This window comes from Coturnix japonica, chromosome 19 (assembly GCF_001577835.2).
Source record: "Coturnix japonica isolate 7356 chromosome 19, Coturnix japonica 2.1, whole genome shotgun sequence".
NCBI lineage: Eukaryota > Metazoa > Chordata > Aves > Galliformes > Phasianidae > Coturnix > Coturnix japonica.
The window spans coordinates 5,283,378-5,305,033 of record NC_029534.1 but is presented as its reverse complement, the minus strand read 5'-3'; the positions used below and the strand labels follow the sequence as shown (position 1 = coordinate 5,305,033).

General features: G+C 42.6%; 2 protein-coding genes across 6 annotated transcripts in view; one reads left to right on the top strand and one right to left on the bottom strand.

The window, feature by feature from the left end:
- PIGL (phosphatidylinositol glycan anchor biosynthesis class L) overlaps positions 1 to 20,829 on the bottom strand; it is a 62,453-nt gene extending 41,624 nt beyond the window's left edge. Inside the window, exons 1-2 of one of the 3 annotated variants that reach the window (XM_015880432.2) lie at positions 20,226 to 20,829; positions 14,903 to 15,002 (exon numbers count right to left, since the gene is read on the bottom strand). Coding sequence is in view for 1 of the 3 variants with exons in the window: in XM_015880431.2 (XP_015735917.1) it covers positions 14,903 to 15,002; positions 19,611 to 19,842 (332 nt within the window). In the remaining 2 variants the exon portion in view is untranslated. Of the gene's footprint in view, positions 1 to 118; positions 332 to 14,902; positions 15,003 to 19,610 lie in introns of those variants that run through there. The other 2 variants (XM_015880431.2, XM_015880434.2) reach the window with 2 other exon arrangements.
- A 275-nt stretch (positions 20,830 to 21,104) lies between these two features.
- Positions 21,105 to 21,656, top strand: part of NCOR1 (nuclear receptor corepressor 1) — a 57,092-nt gene continuing 56,540 nt past the window's right edge. For 2 of the 3 annotated variants that reach the window (XM_015880410.2, XM_015880411.2), the window contains exon 1: positions 21,105 to 21,245. The gene's annotated coding sequence lies outside the window, so the exon portion shown is untranslated. The remainder of the gene's footprint in view (positions 21,246 to 21,656) is intronic. The other variant, XM_015880409.2, reaches the window with a different exon arrangement.

Here is a 21,656-nt window from a genome sequence, read left to right as displayed (position 1 = left end):
GGGCCAGGCAATCTTAGAGGACTTTTCCAGCCCTAATGATTGTGCGATCCTCTGCAGAAGCAGAACAAGAGACTCCCAAACATGTGAAGAGTTCCTACCATTTCCCCAGCCCTCTTACCTCTGCTCCCTCTAACTTCTGTTATTCTCTTGCTCTCATGATCTCATCCACAATCATCATTACAGCACTGGGAGACCATGTTTGACTGCCTATCTGCAATTACTCCCTAAGAGCTTCTCAGTGTCACTTCATACAGTCAATGCGCCCAGGGGAAATACAGATGCACAGGTGAAGAGATTTGTTCAAGAGCAACAGTGCAAAACATCCACTGAGCTAAGCTTGGCTGAAAAATAAAGGAATTTTGGCTCTCATTTCCATGTTCAGGTTACTGAAAACACTGCCACAAGCAAACGTGTGTATAATCATCACTTCAACCCCTTTATCTGTTTAAATGCTTGTGGGTGCTGGTGAAGAAGAGAAAACAGCTCCAAGATGCAGCATCAGCAGATTGGATACGTACTTCCTGCAGCCATGAAGTTCATTTTACTGGTGAGATAAAGAACTGATATCCCTGCATCTTTCTTCTGGTTCTGCTGAGAGGGCAAAAACAGCCATTGGTCTTTACTTTTCCACTGCTGAACTGAAGCACGTGAACTCACTCGTATGGATTCAGTATTTGCCCTTGAACTGGTGCGAGCTGCACTTGGCACTCCGCTCTTAGATCAATATATAACCCAGGAGTAATCTTATCTGTTAGGAACAGGGATATTGGGGGGAGGAGCACAGCCTCTAGAGGTGAGGAGAGCAGCTCTTCTAAATGTTAATGAGTCAAGAATAGAAAGGTCAAATGCCTGCCTTATCAGAAGGCCCCGTGTGCAAACAGGCACCAAGCTACAGCCATCAAAGCACATGCTGGGTACAAATGTCAGGAGTTGGTTACTGTAGCTGCAAGCAAAAGCAGAATGGTGGAAACAGGAAAACTCCCCAGCCATTTCTAACTAATATAGGTCACGGGGAAAGTCCAGCTGCAAAGACTGGCTGGAGATTGCTCAGGTATTACTGCTGCTGTGAAGCCAGGCTTCACTTCTAAGTGGCATGAAGGTGCTAGAAAGGATACGGTGGAAGGACACAGCGAGTATCAACAGAATGAGCCAGAGTAGAAGCGTGTATCAAAACGCATTGTACATCAAACATCCTGTTCTGGCAGAGCATTACACTCTTGCAAGAATAATCTGGTGCATCTGTTCTCTTAGAATATGTGACAAAAAGTCCTTCCCTACCTCTCTGTAGATAGATACAGCACTAAATGTAGCAGAAGCTGTCTGAGAACTCTGTACAAAGGGTCTATACAGCTTCAGCTCTGCTCTACAATTCCTCTTTAAACATAGTGCACAAATGATTGGGGTGGAATAAGAGATGAGACAGCACAGGAAAGAATATATCTCCCTTAAATACCAAAACATTTTTAGCCCTGCTCTAATTAATCCTCTTATTGTCATCCAGGAAAGAGGCTGAAAGTTGTATCACACTGGATGGTAATCTTCTTGCAGATACAAGCAATCAATTTGAAGCAACAACAGAATACACCAAAAAGCACCAGTGTGGGTGTTAGTCTGCTGTGAGTAATTCTGTGTGAGACCTATACCTACAGTTTCCCAGTGCTTTCACCTTTACCTGCAGTTGGTTTTCACCAGAATCAACACCCAAGCGATCCCAAGTCTCAGAACAGACTGGCAGCAAGCAGCCATGTTTAAGAGCACTGTTCCCTCTCTCCCAGTGCAGGAGGTGCCCCAGGAGATGGCCACCTGGGTTTGGAAAACAGACACAGGATAGTTACCTGGCACTGATCCCTCCTTACTGCAGAACAAAGAGCACCATTCTAGTCAGCCCGTTCCCAGCTGTAAACAACTATCAAAGGATAGGGTTAATTACCGGTTAGAACGCTAAGCAGGAGTAACAACTACAAATAATGCAAGGCTAAATATATTTTATCCTACAAAAGGGATAAACAAAGTGCTCCTGGCTCAGAAATCATATTCTAACCATTAAATAGTTAGTTTAATTGCTAAAAGATTACACTGAACAACAAAATAGAAATGCACCTATATGAAGCCATTGTTCTCTTGAAAGACAATTTTAGTTTAGTGTTCTCATGTTTGCTCCACAGAGCAACTACTCTGCAGTTAACTGCACTAGCCTCTAACCCCAGCCATAGGAGAGAACATCATAACCTACTTAAATTTGCAGACTGCATCCTTTTTGCAGCAGAGCTCCCAAATGGGCACAAATGGCTTATTTCATACACCAGCATTACTTGGCATCTGTTTATCCTGCAGTCTTCTGCATGCATCTGTTCATTCGCTGACATAGATGCTCTGCTCTTCTGCATTACCAACCTCATTTTCAGCCCAGAAACTTCAGTTTTTTAATTTGAAAGAGCACAAATACACAGCAGCATTTTTCATATGGATGGTATTACTGAATGCTATTAACGATTGTTGTTTCAACCCAGAAGCTACTGTATTTTCAGTGATATCTCCAACATGCTAATAATTTCGGGAGGGAAAAAGCCTGTGTAAATAAAGAGGATTTTACGCTTGTTATTCACAGCAGGAACAACCAAACTCCTATACCCTGTGAGTCACAGCCCAGAAGCCTCACATAACTGACAGCCTCTAAGAGCTTTCCCCTAACAGCCCATCCTCAGCAGGATGGAGATCACACTGCTCTGACTATGCAGGAGAGCACAGAAGATAAACAGCCCAGAAAGTCTCTTCCATCTGACGTTTCTTGAGCTAAGAGCTGAATTCAACTTAGTTCAATCTAGACAGGAAGGAACACGATCCAAGCCTTCCAGCAACTCAGTGACATTTTCTGAGCTGCTACAAAGTTGAATGGAGGAATTCTTCATCCTTGAATGAAGCTGTGGAGATTCTCCTACAACCCCTCCCACCTTCATCACACAGAAGGCACTATTCAAATGCTGTGTCAGCGCAGATCTCTGTGGTGTGTACGTGCCTGCCTACTGCAAGCCCTCCCCATGCCTCCCAGTCTGACGTGTGCTGTCACTTCCTTGGCTCTCAGTCATAGATGCCAGCAGTGGAAGAATACAACAGTATTACAGAAGGACCAGCTTTTCTCAACCCTGTGTAACATTTACACATTTCAAAAGAGGACTGTATGAGCACACTTCCTGCAGCCAGAAGTGTTTAAAGATTCAAAAGCACTGAACAACTAAAATACACAGCCCAGCACAACACTAAAAGCACACTCAGAAGAGACAGTATGCAATTTTCTGACCTTTGCTATTTCCATGCTATCATTATTTCAAGGCATTAGGTATTCTGCTCTTTGGTTTTAATCTAAGAATGGCAATTTTACCATAATAAACTTTCTAAACAGCCTTTGCATTTTCATTATTCTGTCTGTGCAAGCCACAAAGTTATTTTTCCTCCCTAAATGTCCAATCTGCAGGGAACGGTTGTGAAACTCCATTATTTCCAGGAATTGCTGGCAATTTACTGCTGTCTGTTCTCAGTATTGCCCGTATTTTCCTTGTTCAGCTTTAAAAGCCAAACTTGGTTTGCAAAAATGTCTGGCGTTCTCAATGCCAGAACTGAATAAAGACTAGAACAGGACAGAATTGGATGTTTCTATTACACTGAAAAGCCATTAAATCACATTAAAGTTCATAAAACAGCAAGAATATAGAACTGGAAATTGATTTCAGCCTTACATTCTATTACTCAATTTTTTTTAAAACCTACAAATAGCTTTTCCAAGCTCCATCTTACCTGATCCCTATGATCAAAACAAAGTAGATTTCTGACATTATAAGCACTTGGATTTTGATTATTCAGTAAGGTTGACATGACTGTAGTAGACTGTAGAGTTCTCCAACTCAGCCTGAGTTTATGGGCAAGAAAGCTGTAAGATTGAAATAGATTTCATATGATCTTGTATCAGCCATGATCTGAGAGTTTTAATAGAAAATTCCCCATCCAAATGCTATCTATGCCATTGTGATTTCTGCCACACACTGCCATCGCTTCAGAGAAAACAAGGGAATTACTCCAAATTTACTTTGGCAGGATGAGGATCAGAATCTGGCTGCATTCAAGCAACAAACCAACAGTAAAGACTGTAAGAACTATTATCTATAGATTTCTATAAACAGTCAAGATCTCTATGATTCCAAAGCACTTCAATGACTGAAAAGACTCCATCCCTATTATTTTTCATCTCCAAAATATATTGGCCTTCCTTATGTGCTTCTGAGACACTCCTGACATACGCAGCTTTGAAAATAAACCTAACAAACTCACAATTCCTTGAGCCCTCCCCGTAGCTAAATAATCTTGATTTCAATTTGGGAAAGCCATCGTATGAAGCGATGTCTGAGTCCTGCTTTCTGGGAAGAGGAAATCGACCAAACACAATGTCAACCGAGTTCACTCCTAAATGCAAACCACATTGGGCTGTCAAGCATGATAATAAAAACCCGCTGACCTAGTTTGCTGCAGAACAAAATCCTCTGTCTTCCCTCCTCCCATTCCAAATCTAAATCTGATCTCCTTCTTTGGAGAAAGAAATTAACCCTCTGGCTAGAAGGGAAAACTCTAATGATGAGCTTTAATACTTATGCAACATTGCACATCACTACAGTAGTATATTAACAATAACTAGGCCATCCCCATGGGTCTACAAGAAAACCCCAGTAATTACTAACGGGTGAAAGTGAGACACACAACTTAAAACATCTCTTCCTCCAAAGAGATTTCAAAGTGTTAAACTCCATGCTTTAACCATTGCTTGATAACCCTTTTCTATGTATTCTCTAAGAAAGTATAAAACCTTCAATCATGACGTGGCAAAGGAGTCCCAGTGCAGCTGAGCTTTCTGAAAAACTGCTCCATCAAACCACTCAAAAAAGTCTATTGTTCTCAAATTCTGCAATGTCAACGTGCAAGTCATTTTCTGGTAGATGAGAGTTGATTATATTCGCTCCAAGTGTTTGGCAAAAGCATTCACTTTTAATGGCTTCACTTCCTCAGTGATGCAATGTTTCATTTAAAGGGATGCCTGGGGGAGATTTAGAATGGACACAGAATGCAAAAAATAACAGGGCATGTCATAACAAACCGAGCCAAGAAAATACAGATGGGAATTCTCTTGTAGGATGCTTCAAAAGGCAGCACTGGATCACACTCCTACAAAGCAGCACCCCACTGCAGTCAGTCAGAAATATCTGCAGAGCCTCAGACTGCTGAGACCACCTTCACCAGTTCACAACTGAAGCTTTCAATCATTTATCAAGTAGGGCTTTATTTTTGGAAAGAACAGATATTTAAAAAGAATGCTTTGCTTAACTGCTAAACAGCTTTACAAGCAGCCTTTTACAATGAGGTGGCAAAAGCACAACTTGCAAGCAAAACTGCTAACAGAGCTCTGTGCTGCAGCCAGCACTTTCATCATCATTACAAGCAAGAAGGCCGTGCTGTAAATAGTATCTTTATACATTGCTCCTCCAGGAACTGAGACAACTCCTGCCCCCAAACATTATATGAATCCCCAGGACCTGAAACTGCTCCATCATCACGTGGTCCATTGGCATCTGCAAGGTACAGCAGCTGTGTCGTGGCAAGCTATCAGTCTCTGTGAGAAGTTTAGGAGGCTTTGCTTTGTGAAGGCAGAAGATACCCCTTCATTTACTAATAGCCCGTTGGAAGAAAAAAAAAATAAATAAAAAATAAAAAAAAATAGTGGAAAGTGACAACTAAAAGGCATCCTAACTGTACCATTTCACCTATGAAGTTGCTCTCTCATTTAGTCTAACTGCAGGGAAGCTGTTAAGAGAAGACAAGCTTATAAAGCACATAGCACAGTGCATCACAACTAATGCTGTGCCCTTCAGGCAGTTTGAGAGTTAAATAATAATAATAATAAAAGAAACTGGAATTAATTGGTCTGCAGAAGTTGTCATAACTACGCCTGTTATCTGGATGCTGTGTTTTCACAGGTAAATACCATAACAGTTTCTGCTCCAAATGAGGAAGAAAATAAAATTCTGAGTTCTCATAGAGTCATTACTAACATGGGTCAGGGTCAGAAATGTCATGATGGAAAAAGAGTATCTTATTCATCATAACAGATCCCTGGGGGGGTTCTGAGTTGTACATGCCTATTTTATTGACAAAAACAAGTTTTAGCTTCCATTGTCTTACAGAGGAAGAGCAGCCTGAATTCAATTCTGGATCACACATCATCGGCAACTCGAGCCAAATCCCATCCACACAACTTTTATTACTGGGAGGATGTCAGAGGCAAAAGACACAGCTGGATATTCAGATCCCAGACTGAGTTCTGCTGTGTTGGCAGTTAGACAAACCAGCTTTTGATTTGTATGTAAACAGAGCCAATCTGAACTGGAAAGTCATTAAGAGGAAACATATTTTACACAACGCCCATTGTACAGTTGCTTTTCCAACTTTCTCTATCCTAACATTTTTTTGAGGACGACTTTGTCTTCTGTTGTCAACTGTTCCAATGCCAATTTCTGGTCTTAGTGAAGTGAGTGGCCAACTCCTACTCATTTTGATGGGACCAGAAGGTGGCTCTGAGGAAAAAAAGAAAACAAATCCAAGTTTCTACAGCTCCAGTTTTACCATCTATGCAGAAAATTTGACTTGATGGAGACCCAAGCACATGTTGTATTAAAACAAGGAATTTGTAAGTCTGTGTAAACAGAAGCATCATCACAAAAATCCACTGAGCCTTTACAGCACCTCCAGTCCAAACACTGCTATTCCTATGAAAAATATGATTTTGATCAAGATGTAACTAATGCTTTTTTGCAATTTTTTTTTTTTTTTTTCCTGTTTCCACACCATCTTTATTTTTAAAGAGAGACAGAAAAATCTGACCAAATACCCTGACATTTTTAGGGCAGGGGGAAATAGCATGGAACTTCTCTCACACCATGATCCTGTCTCAAAGGCCCCAGTATTGAGGGCATCCTTCTTCTGCAGTTCAGCAATTCAACCCTTTGAGTCTATCACAGAAGAGGATGCTTCCCACCCATCCCTCAGGCACTGCACACACCACTTCCCAAGTTTTCTTACTGGCTGCCAATGGAGGAGATGCCTTCTGACTTCAACGGGATGTTGAAACTGAGCTGAAGAAATGAGGATTATATTGCTGGCATTCAGCAAGACAGAATATCACGGCATTTAAAGTGGCCCAACTGCCTTCAATGCTGTGCCTTGTAATTGGAAACATTCTGTGCTTTATAAGCCTAATAAAGTTCCCAAGACTCAGATATTGATTATTCCGTCATTCCTCTGGTGGCTGCCAGAACTAGCAAAGTTAGTTGAAGGAAACAGGGGTAAAACAACAAGTTTTTAATGCTGTGAGACCCTTGGACACACTGAAACTGTCAGTGATAGCCTCAGCTGTCACAGCCCTGTTGTAATTGAGGCACTCAGCATTTTGTATTGTAGCTACAATTAAAGCAACATTATGAGAAAACAGAAGGAAACTACAGCTCCTGAGAACAAGGTGATAACCCTCAATCCATCACTGTGAGCAAGTTTTTAAGCGTTCTCAGTAGAAAAAAAAAAACCACTTTCCTTAAGTAAACTGAGTCCAATGTAGAGATTCAAAAGGTGAATTCATGCTAATATCTTTTGTTTGCTTCTCCTCTTTAATTAATTTCCTGTCTAACTGCTCTTCTTTAAGAAAGAGTTCACCATTTTATCCTCTCTCATAAAAGACCCCAGTCTGCCCATAACGATCAGCAAGGCATTTACAGCAGCACGTTAAAAGAGTGATTAGCAGAGATGGTGCTGGGCACTGCAGTATGGATTATCAAAGCAAACCTTCCACGGGCAATAGGGAAATGCTTGTCATTCTTCATTAGTCCCTCAGAGCATCTGTTGGCAAAGCACATTGTATTGTTCCACTGCACAACTGGCAAATAAATAGGCTGAGATAGTTTATCATGTTTAAAAGCTGACTCTGGGTATAACCTGATAATAATTTTAATCTAATGACCGTGTTCGTCTGTGTTGGTAGCTCAGTTTACTAGTACCAATGAACAAAGTCCACTCAAAATATTTAGAACTTACATTTTATACTGGAAACCAGCAAACACATGGCCACCTCCTTCTGTGTGGACACAAGCAGTCTCATTACACAGCAGCTCTAGTCCTGGTAACATATCTGTGTTACCAGGATACAGCCAGGACAGGACACAAACCACCAGCAAATTCAGCATGGGTCACTGAAGCTTTGTTCCAAGAAAATACCCATCTTTAATGAATATAAGGCACTTCTAAAAGCCATGAGCAAAAGAATAAGAAAAGGCATTTCTGAAGGCACAATTTGGAAAGAACAAAAAAAAAAGTGATTCCTAGTGGTTCGCCCCATTCTAGTGATCTTCCTGTCTCCAGCCTTAGTCACTTTTTTGACTTCTGAATCATAACTTACTAAGTTTGACTTCTTTTCTCACTATCAACTTACCCAGCACTGATGGTTTTTGGATAGAATCAAATCCCATCAGCTTAGAGAGATGGCTGGGATCCCTACTCTCATATTTCATGTTTTGGGATCAGTATCGAAGTTTTCATTCTGCTAAAATAATCTTGAACATTTTAAGTATAAATCTTGACACTTGGTATTTTGATTAGAATTCCATAAAGACATTTCGTCCTTTATCAGCACTTCTTTCCTTCCCTCAACACTTATTCAGAGTCCTTGGGTTCTTCAGGCAGCCTCTTGCTCCTAATCAGACCCTGCTGTGACAACACTGACATGTGGCTTGACAGGTCTCTGTTGACACGTGAAGGAGAATCCTTCGATGTTTTAAGAAGGACCACTGCTCATCCCTCTGCAGAAGTGATCTGGGGGGCAAATCCCTTTAGCAACAAAAGGATCATTTTCCCTTCCACTACAGACCTTTCCCCCTTCATATACTGTAAGAAAGTTAATTATGCTATGAAACTGAAAAAGGACCTGATTCGTAGAAGCCCCAAGGAAGCTGAAGGGCAGATTTCCTTGTTGAGGAAAATATCTAACTTAGGACAAAACAGCCAAACCTAACACACAGCAATACAGGACTTTGTTTCAGAAAGCAGCTTTCCTGGAAGGCAGGCAGACATCTCAATCCCCAGAAGTATTTCCTCTTAAATTATTGCATAGAGCAACACTTACAATAGCAGACGCCCAAAAGCTGATTGCTATGTAAGCCTTTTCATAAAGTGCTCCAATGACCTAAAATTATGAGTATAATCTGCCATGTGGTAAACGTTTTAGAAAAATCTATTGATTTGAAGGTAAATAAAGAGCATGTGGCCAACTATTTTATCTCCACAGAAAGACAGCAATTTCAAGAACATAAGTAAATAGGAGTGAAATTTGTGCATGGTCTTTACATAAACATCAAGGCAGCCATCTGACTGACACAGCCTTCTTGTGATGATAAAGAGGGTTTGTATTCAAATATAGATTGATTTCACTGTAATACACTCTGAATATGCAACCAATCTCCATCTGAGTTTTTCCGATTCCCTGATGCCATTCTTAATTAGAGAAAAATCCATAAAAATAAAGACCTTCCCAGTGCTTCTGGCATAAGTAAGATCAAGAGAATCCCATCATTCACTGCTGAAATACACAGCTCTCCTAGAAGAACTGCATGGCAGCACTGTTAATCAGCACATAGCTCAGTGCTTCTAAATTAGCAGCATAACAGAATGCCTAAGTGCAATACCACAAGGAACATAGGAAGACATCACGTAACTAATTACCACAATTACTATAACAAAATAAAAACTATTAAATACTGAGCCCAAAATATAAGAACAAGGAAAGAAGAAGGATCAGGGAATAATATAAACTTCCTGATTAGAAAACCATATGTAGAATAAAAGCAATTGTAAGAAAAATCCCAGATACATTTAGCAAGATGACACAGGTCTGCAAATGAGTGAGTCAGAAACTGGTATGAAATTGCTGCCAGTCTTCCCAGGAGACTCAGAGGCCAGGATTTTGTTGCTGCATTTCTGGTCCTCCATTTGCAGGCAGGCTTTCTTCATTACAGTACATATTCTCACTAGACAGCTTACACACAGTTCTCACACACTCAGCACCCTGCATACAAATCCATAAAGCCATCACCAAACAACCTAAGCACAGCAAAAACCAAACTGGATCAACTGGACTCTTTAACTGTCCACATGTAAGCTATCAAACTCTAATCAAGGGGCTGTTACATGTTTCATTCTCTGAAAGGTTCAGGCATTTTTGTATCCTCCTCATTGTTTAAGTCAGACACACCCACTATTTATTTAAGGGTATATTTTTCCCATGACCTTACAGACTGACTTCTCTGACATGGGGAGCCTGTAGAAGGAAGTTTGTTACAAGTCAAACACGAGGAAGTGCAATACAGCTTGTTTACCTTGTATGGGGAAAAAAACCCACACAAAACCCAAGGCCAAAACCAAATAATTTTTATTTAGTAAAAAACCTAAAAAAAATCCCAAAAACGTGTGAGCTTTTGTGCTGCCTCAAAAAATACTCACAGCTCACCTGTAATTCTGTACAAGCAGATGCCTTCTCTACTGTGCAGTCTAACCAGAGCCCTTCTGAACCTAAGTGAAGTAATAAGAGAAGTGTGTGCGGTGCCATTTCCATGGGAACACAGAACCAGACGTAATGTTACTTGCCATAAGTCTCTGTACTGTGAGTGGAAAATTTTCTACTTTACACCATTTTTAGCTATTATTTTCTTGACAGTAAGTTTATACAGCTCCAAATATTTTTCTGTCATATAAAAGATGCAATTAGTCCTACTTTCTCTGTCCACTCCAATCACAAACAAAAGACTCAGAAGCTGCAGTAAAATGCCTGATACTTATCTTTCCATTAACCCAAAACAGACATTAGGGAAAAAAAAAAAAAAAATCAGTCATTTGGGCTTCGTTTTTGCTTATCCTCTTCAGAAAGTGAAAACAGCTTAGAAAACATCTCCTGCTTACATGCTATGCTCCAGACTGGAAGGGCTTTGTCAGATGTGCCCAACATTAATGGGAGCTTAACTAACTCCTCTCATTAGATCAATTAGATGCTAATGTTTTCCATATACCAGGAGGAAGAGTTTGCTGCTCTGTGCAGAAGACTTGAAATGCTGTTAAACATAACTATATCAAACACCCATTAAAGAAACAATGCAAAACAGCTGTCTGATAGAGACTGAACTAGTCCTGCCCTATCAATCCTGGCTACACTTGAGATAGTCATTGTTTAAGGAAAGTGACTGCTTAATAAGGGCTGTGTCTTTAACATGGATTACATCATAGACAGACTAACTGAAGGTTTCTCTTTACAGGTTCACATGTAACTGCAGTGTCACGTTGGCTTTATATCTGCCTGGCCGAATGAGATGACAGAGCAAATCAATCACCTTGTCTTTCAGATACATTCCTTCCTACATCTTGAAACTTCTACTCGCTCACTGGTAGATTATGCAAAGCGAGGAGGGAACAGCATGACTCAGCTCTGCACTACAATGGCTGGAGCAGATCCAGACCTAGCAATCCTTTGGGCTTTCCTTTCCAAAATACAAGTCTGCAGCTTGGATAATGTAAAGCATCCAGTGTTTGCATAAGCAATGTTAGTTGGTAGCATGCCAGCTACAGTCCTTAAGCACTGTACTAGTTCCTTACACAAATGCAAAATTATCTTCTGAAGAGTCAGAAAGAAAATGAAAAAAAGCCAAAGGGCTCTGATCTTAGAGAATGCATATGGATGGCAGAACGTTGATAAGAACAGTCTAACAATCTGTATTCCCTATACTAACGTATATATTTCCATGGAAATTTAGCATGTTTCTCATCATACCATAGTGGCAAATATTTTTGTATTACGTGTAAATTAGAGAAGGGGTAGCAGAGGCACAAGAAAGCTACTGACCATAAGGCATCTGAAAACTTTGAGTAAGTTTAAAGAACCGTAGTCCCAGTGCTTTACCTAAACCACCAAAAATATAATTACTTCAAAAACTCAGAGTCATCTAAAAATTACTCCTCATCTCCTACTATTCTGCAAACACCTGATCCACAGATGTTTTTCATGAAGCATTTCCACATGGCAAGTTACTGCTGAGCAAATGATGCACTGTAAACACACTTAACTTCTCTGTATAAACAAGCTCTGATCTAAATACAGAAAGAACTTCAGGTTGGCTCCCTCAATACACAGCAAAGTTAGATGATTTGATGGTTATCTAACTGCAACCTAACCTCTCAGACAAAGGCCTCATATCTCAACTTCTTTCTCAGAACAGCGTCATATACCTGTAACGCTATGATGCAATAGGAAGCACAGCAATTATAGTGGGGTAGCAAAGCCCTAGGCTGCAACAAGTGAGGATAAGCCCAAATGCAGCAGCTATGGACACAGAAACAAAGGAAAAAAGCTGCTTACCCTTAGAAGGCCTCAGGTAGGCAGGGATCTCCAACAAGATACCCTTGCCTCCACTGCCAGCCCTTAAATAAGGTCTGAGAAGGCTTTACCCCTCCTGGTCACTCAGGAGAATTGCTTGCACCTGAGCTCCCCTGGGTTGGCCCTGCCTTCCTACCAGGTGCTCCATCACTGCTTCAAGACATGACTTAGCATTGCCACTACATGCCTGTGCCTCAGAACTCTGGGCAATGGCGTGGCTCTGTCTCTTTAAGCAATGCATCTATTAGCAGAAATCACACATTAGTCACTAATTTCATAAACATGCATAACACTAACAAGGAAAGTACTAAAGGGGAATGATACAAAGTTATTTCTCTGAAATCACCCTCATCTTTCTACTGAGCAAACCGCAGTACTACTTGCACAAAGCAGTCCAATGGACTGTGTGTGCTGGGAGATGCTTGAGCAGTATCAGGAAACTTGCATCACAGAGCAACCAACCTCACAGTGCTTTAGAGGATGACAGACCAGTGGGCTTATGGGCTCGGTGTAAATTGCAAAAGACAGTTCATTTAGCAAACTTATGCTCAGCAAAGCCTAGCAGCTTTTATTTCCTTATTCCCCCAGAAGTTGTTCCAGGCATTATCATATAATTGTACTACAAAACATGAAGATACCCAACATCAGTTCATGAGAAGCAAACGGAAACATCTCTTTCCATTCCAAAGGAAAAACAACTCCTGTGCTGTTTTCCTAACTGAGCTGAAAACTTGGAGAGAAACCTAAAGCTAAAAAAAGCAAAGAACTCAAGAGGATTCATATTCTGGACTGTGGTTTCTGTTGCCTTAGCTCAAGGGAAAATATGTTCATGGGAAAAGGGCCTGCCTGGAGCCAGGCTTTTTTCAACTCTGACTTTTCTTGTTGCTGTGGCTTTAAAACTGCCTGTTTCTATTAAAGAGTCTTTGTAAACAAAAACGTTCTTTATGAATTTCATGATAGTTGTTTACAACTGAAACAACTGGTTGTACTGTGTTTGCTAGAAATCACTATTTATTTCAATAAACATTAACCCCAGATGGACAGAGATTGGGCAACTTCAGAGGCCCTGCAATGTTACCTTCTGAGTTTTACTGATTCCAAGTGTCAAATCACCTTCCATTAATGCAGTTTCCAAGTTAGTTCCAAAACAAAGAAGCGTCAACTTTATCACCTACCTCCACAACTAGTCAGCGCTAAAAAATACATATTAAAAACAAACAAACAAAAAAGACCATAGAGAAATACTGCAAGGCTTCAGTTGAAAGAAACCTACTACTGTGTACGGCCTTTAACACCACAGTGCATTTTGGTTTTAGCCAGTACTAAACCAAATTATATATATAACAGTATCACACACTAGCCATGTAAGGACTAGCCTATGAATGAGGTGACTACAAGTTCGTGACTTAAAACATTTACTTAAAATAAAATCTTAAATGAATCTAATTAATGTTATGTTGCATTTCACAAAGTCTTCTACTAATGCCTATGATTTCAAACTATTCACATAATTTAATTTACAATTAATTGAAGTCTTAAAATAAAACGCTTAGGAGCAAGGGAAATACTACACACAGCTTTGCAAGCAGCAGCCTCCTCTGCAAAAGACTGAGAAGAGAGTTTATCCATTTCAGACCATCCCATTAAACGTGGTCAATCACCAGCTCACCCGCAGATGAAAAACTTGTTGGGAATTAACAAACCACTCAAACACATGAACAAACAGATTCCAAACAATTCTATTTTTCTGTCTCCCCAAAATACACCCTCAGGAATTTCTGCTGTCAGGATGGCTTCTTTGGCTAAATTTGACAGGATTCTTAGTTTATAAAGTGCTCTGATGACTACCAAAATAACACTGGCACTGCATTGTTTTACAGACAGCACAACAGCTGATGTGTTTATATGGTTATCTTATCATAGAACACAGACTTCAACTATCTGCAACTATGTTATAATCACGTGGGAGAGTAACTGCAATGTAATGGTACTGCCAATCCTCCGAACAGTTTTATTTTCAGCACAAACTTGCCCCTGGCAATTCAGAGATTTCTTTTTAAGTGTCTTGGATAACACTGCAAAAACTGTAACAAAGAGTGATCATGTTGCTCAAACACACTGTCCAGACCCCCTACAAGAGTGTTTTATCATTACTTGAAATGCTGTATTAACAGAGTTTACTCTAAGGCAGTTATCCCCATTATATTCTTGAATTACCTTCTGAATTAATTAGATTTCCTTAGTTAAAAGTTTACATAAATATCTCATATAATCTTTTCTGACAGTCCTCAAAATGATATATATAGAATGATAAAACAAGCTGTCACAGAACATGAAAGTCAACTTCATTTCTTGTTTAAAACCTGCATAGAAATAATACTATTAATAAAATCTAGTTACCTGTGATCAACGACTGTTACACTGGATGCAGGAACCCCCAGAAGACAACAACTTTGTTCCAGTTCTTTCTTACGAATCTCTCCTTGACTGTAATAGTTTCCTGCAAATAACAGCAATGCTGTTTAGTTTAGCATGGAGAAAAAAAGACATTTATTGCTCAAAGAGACATTTAGAAGCAGTTGCCCAAGCAGACTGTTCCAGAACTGCTGTCTGGAAGATCTCCCATGTCTTGAGCAGAAGCATGACTTTGACTACTACTAAAAGGAGGATAATGGGCTGCTTGGACAACTAGTCTGATTAGATGCTGCCCTTTCTGATGCCTTTTCCAATCACAGAAACATTTTAGCTCTTCCTTTGTTGTTATTTGGCTTTCTGTTTTGGGTTTGTTTTTTTCTCTTTTTTGTGAATTTGAAAGGCTATCTCTGCTTTTTTGGGGGGGTGGGGGGGAGCTTTCTAAGGGCATCAACATGGACACGCAGGTTACAAATTATCTGAATGCAAGTCACCAACATACTACAAAACAACTGTGCGAGATCTTTTCATAAACACAGAAGAAACAGCCTTTCCAGTGAGGTGACTAGAAACTGTTATCACCGGCAAATTTCCAGGTTGTCTCCATGAAAGAGGTTAGTGGGACCTTCATCCACTTTAAAGAGAAGTATTCAAAACAAATCAGTAATAATTAACCTCCTCAGAAAGGGCCAAAGAACTCCTTCACTATTAGGCAAGGTACCATGGGCTCTCTCCTGCGCTCTTAACAGCACAGGCCCACAGAGTCAGGCTGAGCAGCGAGGCCAAAGTCCTCAGAAAAAACTGCTGGGACAACACTTGGAAAGCTTGTCCTGAGATGTATTCTTTAAGTGGTTAAAGTTTATAGTATACTCTGGGCCACTTCAAATGAACAGTAGGCATCACGTAACACTAAGACACTGCAACAGAACAGAGATGAAATTAAGAGGATTTTAGGGAATGAAGAATTCCAACATAAAAATCTGTTTTTGTGATGGTTTCTCAGACGTTTGCATCATTCATAGAGGAAATTCCAGCAGAAGCTACAATTGCAAAGAACTTACAGAACCTAAAAAGGCAGAGTCCTACATACAAGGTATTTTGGAAAAGTTAAAATGTGATCGATGTTTGGAGCCCAACAGCCAGTAGGGAAACACTTAAAGCACTGTCTCCTCCTCTGAAATCTTTTCATCTCATCTTGTCCTCACATTACAATTTATTTTTCATTTTCTTCCCCCTCAGAATCAGTCATGCAAAGTCTATGCCAGCACTGCAATGATCCCTTTCAGTACGCTACCCCGTGCAGGACAATGTTTGCAGCCCAACTTTAACTTTGAAGCAACAAGATGATAAAACTTAGCTGTGTATTAACATTTGATTCCAGTCTGCAGTCAGCTGTCTTGAATTACACTAGAATTTTTTTGTATTGTTTTGGGGATGACTCATCTAAATCTAGCATTTCTCTAAAGAAATGTTGCAATCTGAGCACTCACTGGAAGCTTTGTACAGTTTTCAAAGAGGTGAACAACGGCCAGAAGAAAAAACAACTCCTCTTCTTGCAAGCTGTGAGTGAATGATTTTATAAGACTGTGACAATCATTACCTGTGGGTTTGCTGAGAAACACATCAGCTTGGCAGTCTGCAGCCTGGACCATGAGTTCCAGCTTCAGAAGAGGAAATTTAACTGTGTGCCTTCCTCAGATGGACTACATGAGTACTTCATTTTAGATCAATTTCTTGCTTGGGAATTAACCATACTAGTGTTTTAATGTAAGATAAGTTATGCCGCAACACAGCACAGTAACTGATTGCAGGTGATGTTTGATCCAAGTGGTGCCATTATTCTCAAAATACCCAACTTCTACTGAACTCAGAGGAACAGATCCACTTTCCCCAGCCTGAGAAACATGTCTGGACACTAGGAATATATAAATGCTAACAAGAAAAAACGGGCAGCTATTGAAAGCAAAACCAGCTGAATAGCAAATGCTGCTGGAACTCATCCATTGAGCACTCACAATAGAGAGTCAGCTACTACAGTGAACAAAACACATTTATATGGAGTTATTAATTCAAAGACTACTCAGTATGGAGAAGGCTGCTGTTTTTGGTTTGTTTTTTTTTTCCCTTACAGTGCTGTAATTCTGATTCATTTCTGTGGCATTTTGACTGATATGTGAGAACTGCAAATACAACAGTTCCTACGTCATTTTGTTTCAGTCTCACAATTTGCAGAGTCTTTGATCAACTCACCTGCCACCATCAATCAAACAAACAATGAGGATAAACCACCTGAATCACCAAAAGGCCATTAAGAGGCAGAGAGAAAACCATTAGTTCAGTGAATGCATTTTCCTATATGGGTTGCTAGATCCATTACAAAGATGTGCAAGACATGCAACAGGAGACAGTCTCAAGCACATTTAATGTATCATGGCACTAAAGCAAGACTACTGTAAAGATAATAAAAAAGAGAATCTGAACTAAATAAAAAAGAAACACAACTCCTCTTTGGAAAGTTCTCTACTGGCAGCACTATTTTAAACCTGACAACTGAAATGGCAGATCTGCATGTCAGTAATCTCAGCACAGCTGTGAAAATGCCAAATGGGATCAACAGACGTTTGTCCCTCAGGAAAGACAATTGAAAGCTCTGCACTAAATCTTTAATGGGGAGCATGAAGCGATCATTAAAATCAATGTACCGTTAGACTTCAACAATGGCTTAATCCCTGTCTTCTCACCTAGATTGCCTGTTATGACAGAAAGGTGTGAGAACAAAGAATACAAAAGTTGGCAGTGAACAAGCTGAAGATTTCAACATTACAGCAGTCCCTTTTCCCAAATACAAGCAGCTGTGAGTGTGAGATGTACATCTTTTTAGCCTGAAATACTCCTCTGAACAAACATTAAAACACTAAGTTTTCACCATAGGCTCATTAATTCAGGTACAGCCATATGTATGGTCTGATAAATCAGTTAACACGAGGCTGCTTCCTACATCCAAAAGAACTGAAAAAAGTAATGATAATGAAATACAAAACTGCAGTGTTTCATCAAACACAACAGTACAGCCTTGAATTCACAGGAAGAATAACTGATTAGGTATCAGCTGTGCATTAAAAAAAATAAATTATCTCAAGCTTTAGTAGATAATAAGAGAAACACAAGATAGGAGTGTAATATGCTGTGAAAATTCCTTGTGAGTTTTCTCCTGTGAGAGTCTTTCATTTGATTCAGGCCCAGAAAGGCCTCAGTTCTTGGTTACTGTGCTTCAAAAACAGATGTGAATCAAATGGAAGAGAGTCCAAAGGAGTGCAAAGAGTATGATCAGAAGTTTAGAGAATATTACCTATGGTAAAGACCAAAAGAAATTGTGCAGCTTAGTCTGGTCTAGTCTTTGAGCTGACTGATGGGCAGCATAGCCTCAGCTTATCTTCAGAGCTATTTTTCCAACATTTTTAGGTGTGTTACTGTGAATATAACACGATATCAAAACTGGATCATCTAAAGCAAGTTCTCTAAAAGACCAGAGAACTACAAAATGCAAAACCTTTAACAATGAGTGCTTTTATGCAACTTAATGACATTTCCATGCAGTTTCCAAGTATCTCAGTGCTGCAGCATAAGAATTGACTGTGAAACCACGTGCATGGTTCAGATATAGAAGATTTTACTACAGCTAACAAAACTGTCACAAGCAGCATTTTGGCTGAACACCCACAACATGAAGCCACCCTCAGGCACAGACAGGACACCCCAACAGTAACACATCTATTATGGTTGAACTAGATGATCTTCTAGGTCTTTTCCAACCTTGATAATTCTGTGATCTAAAAATGTTGGTTGCAAAACAGTCTAATCATGGAAAAATAGCTCTGAAGATAACCTGAGGTTGTGCTGCCCATCAGCCAGCTCGAAAGCAACATCAACAATATCTCTATTTGTTAGAGATAATTGGTTTGTGCTTCGGTTCCTGCAGGGAGGTTGCAGGGTCTGTGTGCTCTGCTTCAGTGCTGCATTAGCTTCCCAACCCACACACACACACACACACCGAGTCTCAGCGATGCCCACAGTCACTGCAGAAACCCAAAGCGCTGTGAGTATCATAGAATCACAGAATGACCCGGGTTGGAAGGGACCTCAAGGATCATGTAGTTCCAACCCACCTGACCTGGCGACGGGCCACAAAACATACACCTTTACCGAGATCAACGGTTGCCCAGGGCCCGTCACAAACTGGGGCCTTGAACACCTCCAAGGACGGGGCATCCACAACCTCCCTGTGCAGCCTGTTCCAGGGCCTCACCACTCTCCTAGTGAAGAACTTCCCCCTGACATCCAACCTAAATCTTCCCTCTTTTAACTTAAAACCATTTCCCCGTGTCCTGCTATTGTCACAGCTCTTTCCAAGAGTTTACTCCCCTCCTGGTTACAGGTTCCCTTCAGGTATTGAAAGGCTGCAATGAGGTCACCCCGCAACCTTCTCTTCTCCAGGCTGAACAAACCCAACTCCCTCAGCCTGTCCTCATAGGGGAGGTGCTCCAGCCCCCTGATCATTTTCCTGTCCCTCCTTCCTTCGTGGATCAGCACGGCAATGACGTCACGCGTGGCACCGCGGTGACGTCACATCGTCACACCACGATGAGGCCGCACCAACCACGCGCTGATACGTCACTCTCACCGTGTCCCCGCTCACCTGCGGAGCAGCACAGCACCGCGAGGCGGCCGCCCGCCTTGCCCAGGCGGAGCAACGTGGGGGCGAAGAACATCACTTCGTCATCGGGGTGCGCCGTCACCAGCAGGGCTCTGACGTCATCATCCCGCGACAGTCCCGAGGCGGAACGGCTCCGCAGGCGGCGAGCGGCGGAACGCAGTACGGCCAACAGCAACAGCACGGCCAGGCCCAAACACCACGGCACCGCTGCCATAGCTACAGCGTACAGCACCGAGAGCTGCTCCAACGGGAAACGGGGACGGCAGGCGCGAAGGTTGCGGCCTACCGAAGGTTCAGGCCTACCAAAGGTTGCGGCCTACTAAAGGTTCCGGCCTATCAGAGAATCCGTACTACTAAAGGTTCCGGCCTATCAGAGGTTCCGGCCCACTAAAGGTTCCGGCCTATCAAAGGTTCCGCCCTACCGGGGGTTCCTCACTTCCCCCCTTCCATTCCCCGCCTCGGGGCGGGGCCATTCGACCACGGAAACGTGCGGCGGTGCTGGAGCTCAACTCGGGAGGGGGCTGGGGGTGAGCTGGGAGCGATCCCGTTAACGAGAAATGGGACGATAAGAAATAAAGTGAGCTCTGCCAGTCCTACCTGTGCGGGGCTGTGGGAAGCGAGAGATCTGGAGAGCGGGGAGAGAGAAGCGTCTGTAGAGGCAGGTTGTGCTGCTGTGCTGAGCGCTGCGGAATAAGAATAAAAGCGTCTGGATGCGGCTCGGGGGTGAAGTCAAGTGCTGGAGGTGTTACAGAGCCAAAGGAGACAGGGAATAAATAGGGGCAGGCAATGAGATAACAGTGGCTGGGGAGCTGTGCTGCTCGGCCGTCCTCGGCTTAAAGAGTCAAACTGGGAGAGAAATCAGAGGAACTGAGCAGCTGGAGAACAAACAGCTCATAAAACACAGGCGGCTCCTTCACGGGCTTCACTTGGATACCTGGAAGGGAGCTGCGGGCTGTAAGTGGGGTTACAAACAGCCCAGAGCTGTGTTGATGTAGCAGATAACGGAGCGGAGCTCAGCTGTGCTGCCAATAAAACGCGTGTTTAACGAGGGAAAGTCTCTTTGCCACATTGAGAGCACCCGCGTTGTGACTCCGGCTGGAAGCTGTGCAACGTGAGCACGTTTCCTCAATGGGACGCCTTAAATCTTGGCTACGTGCTCCCATTATAGAGCCGATAAAGGGATGGAGCTGCGATCAGTAACACGGCTGTACATGGCGACCGCCCCCCCCCCCCTTGTAGAGCCCCTCAGCGGGGAGGGGGGAGGGAGCCGTACTCCGCCGCACCGGCCAGCGGGTCCTGGAAGGAACATAGCAACTCTCCTTCTTACTCTAGGGCCCGCCCTCATTTTCTAGCGAGCCGACAGCTCCAGTGCAACGCTACGTTCGCCTCACGTTGAGAAAAAGGGGGCGAGTCCTCGCGATCGGTAGATATCTCCGAATCGCCGCTCTGCCGTTTGTTTGGTAGCTGCCAGGACCTGGCGAGAGGAGGCGGAGTCCTCCGAGCCGGGGGAGGGGAGGCAAGATGGCGGTAGCGGTGGAGCTGAGGCTGAGGTGAGACGCCGCGGCCGCCCAACCCCGCTGGAACCCGAGGCCGCGCCGCCCCAGCGCAGCGCTGTCGGTAAGGGAACGGGGCCTGGCGGGGCGGCGAGGAGAGGAGCGGGGGGCAGCGGGGCTTTGGAGCCTCCACTGTGAAGAGGAGGAGGAGGAGGAGGAAGAGGAGGGGGAAGGGGAAGAGGCGGGGGCCACGGCCATCCTCCCTCCTCCTTCCTTCGTCGGGCAGAGCCCCGAGGGGAGGGCGCTGGAGACGGGGGGGTCCTGAGGGAGCGGCCGGGTGGGGGGTGGATAAGGAGGGGGGGGGCGGCTTCGGTGCTGCTTTGGGGCTGGGGGTGTGTGGGGCTGCGGGAGGGGGGGACTTGGGGGTGAAGTGCACAGCGATGGGGCGGGGGCTGCCGTGATCCTGCTGCGGGGAGAAGCGCCATATGAAAAAAAAAACAACAAAAAACCAAAAAATAAAAAAAAACAACACCCA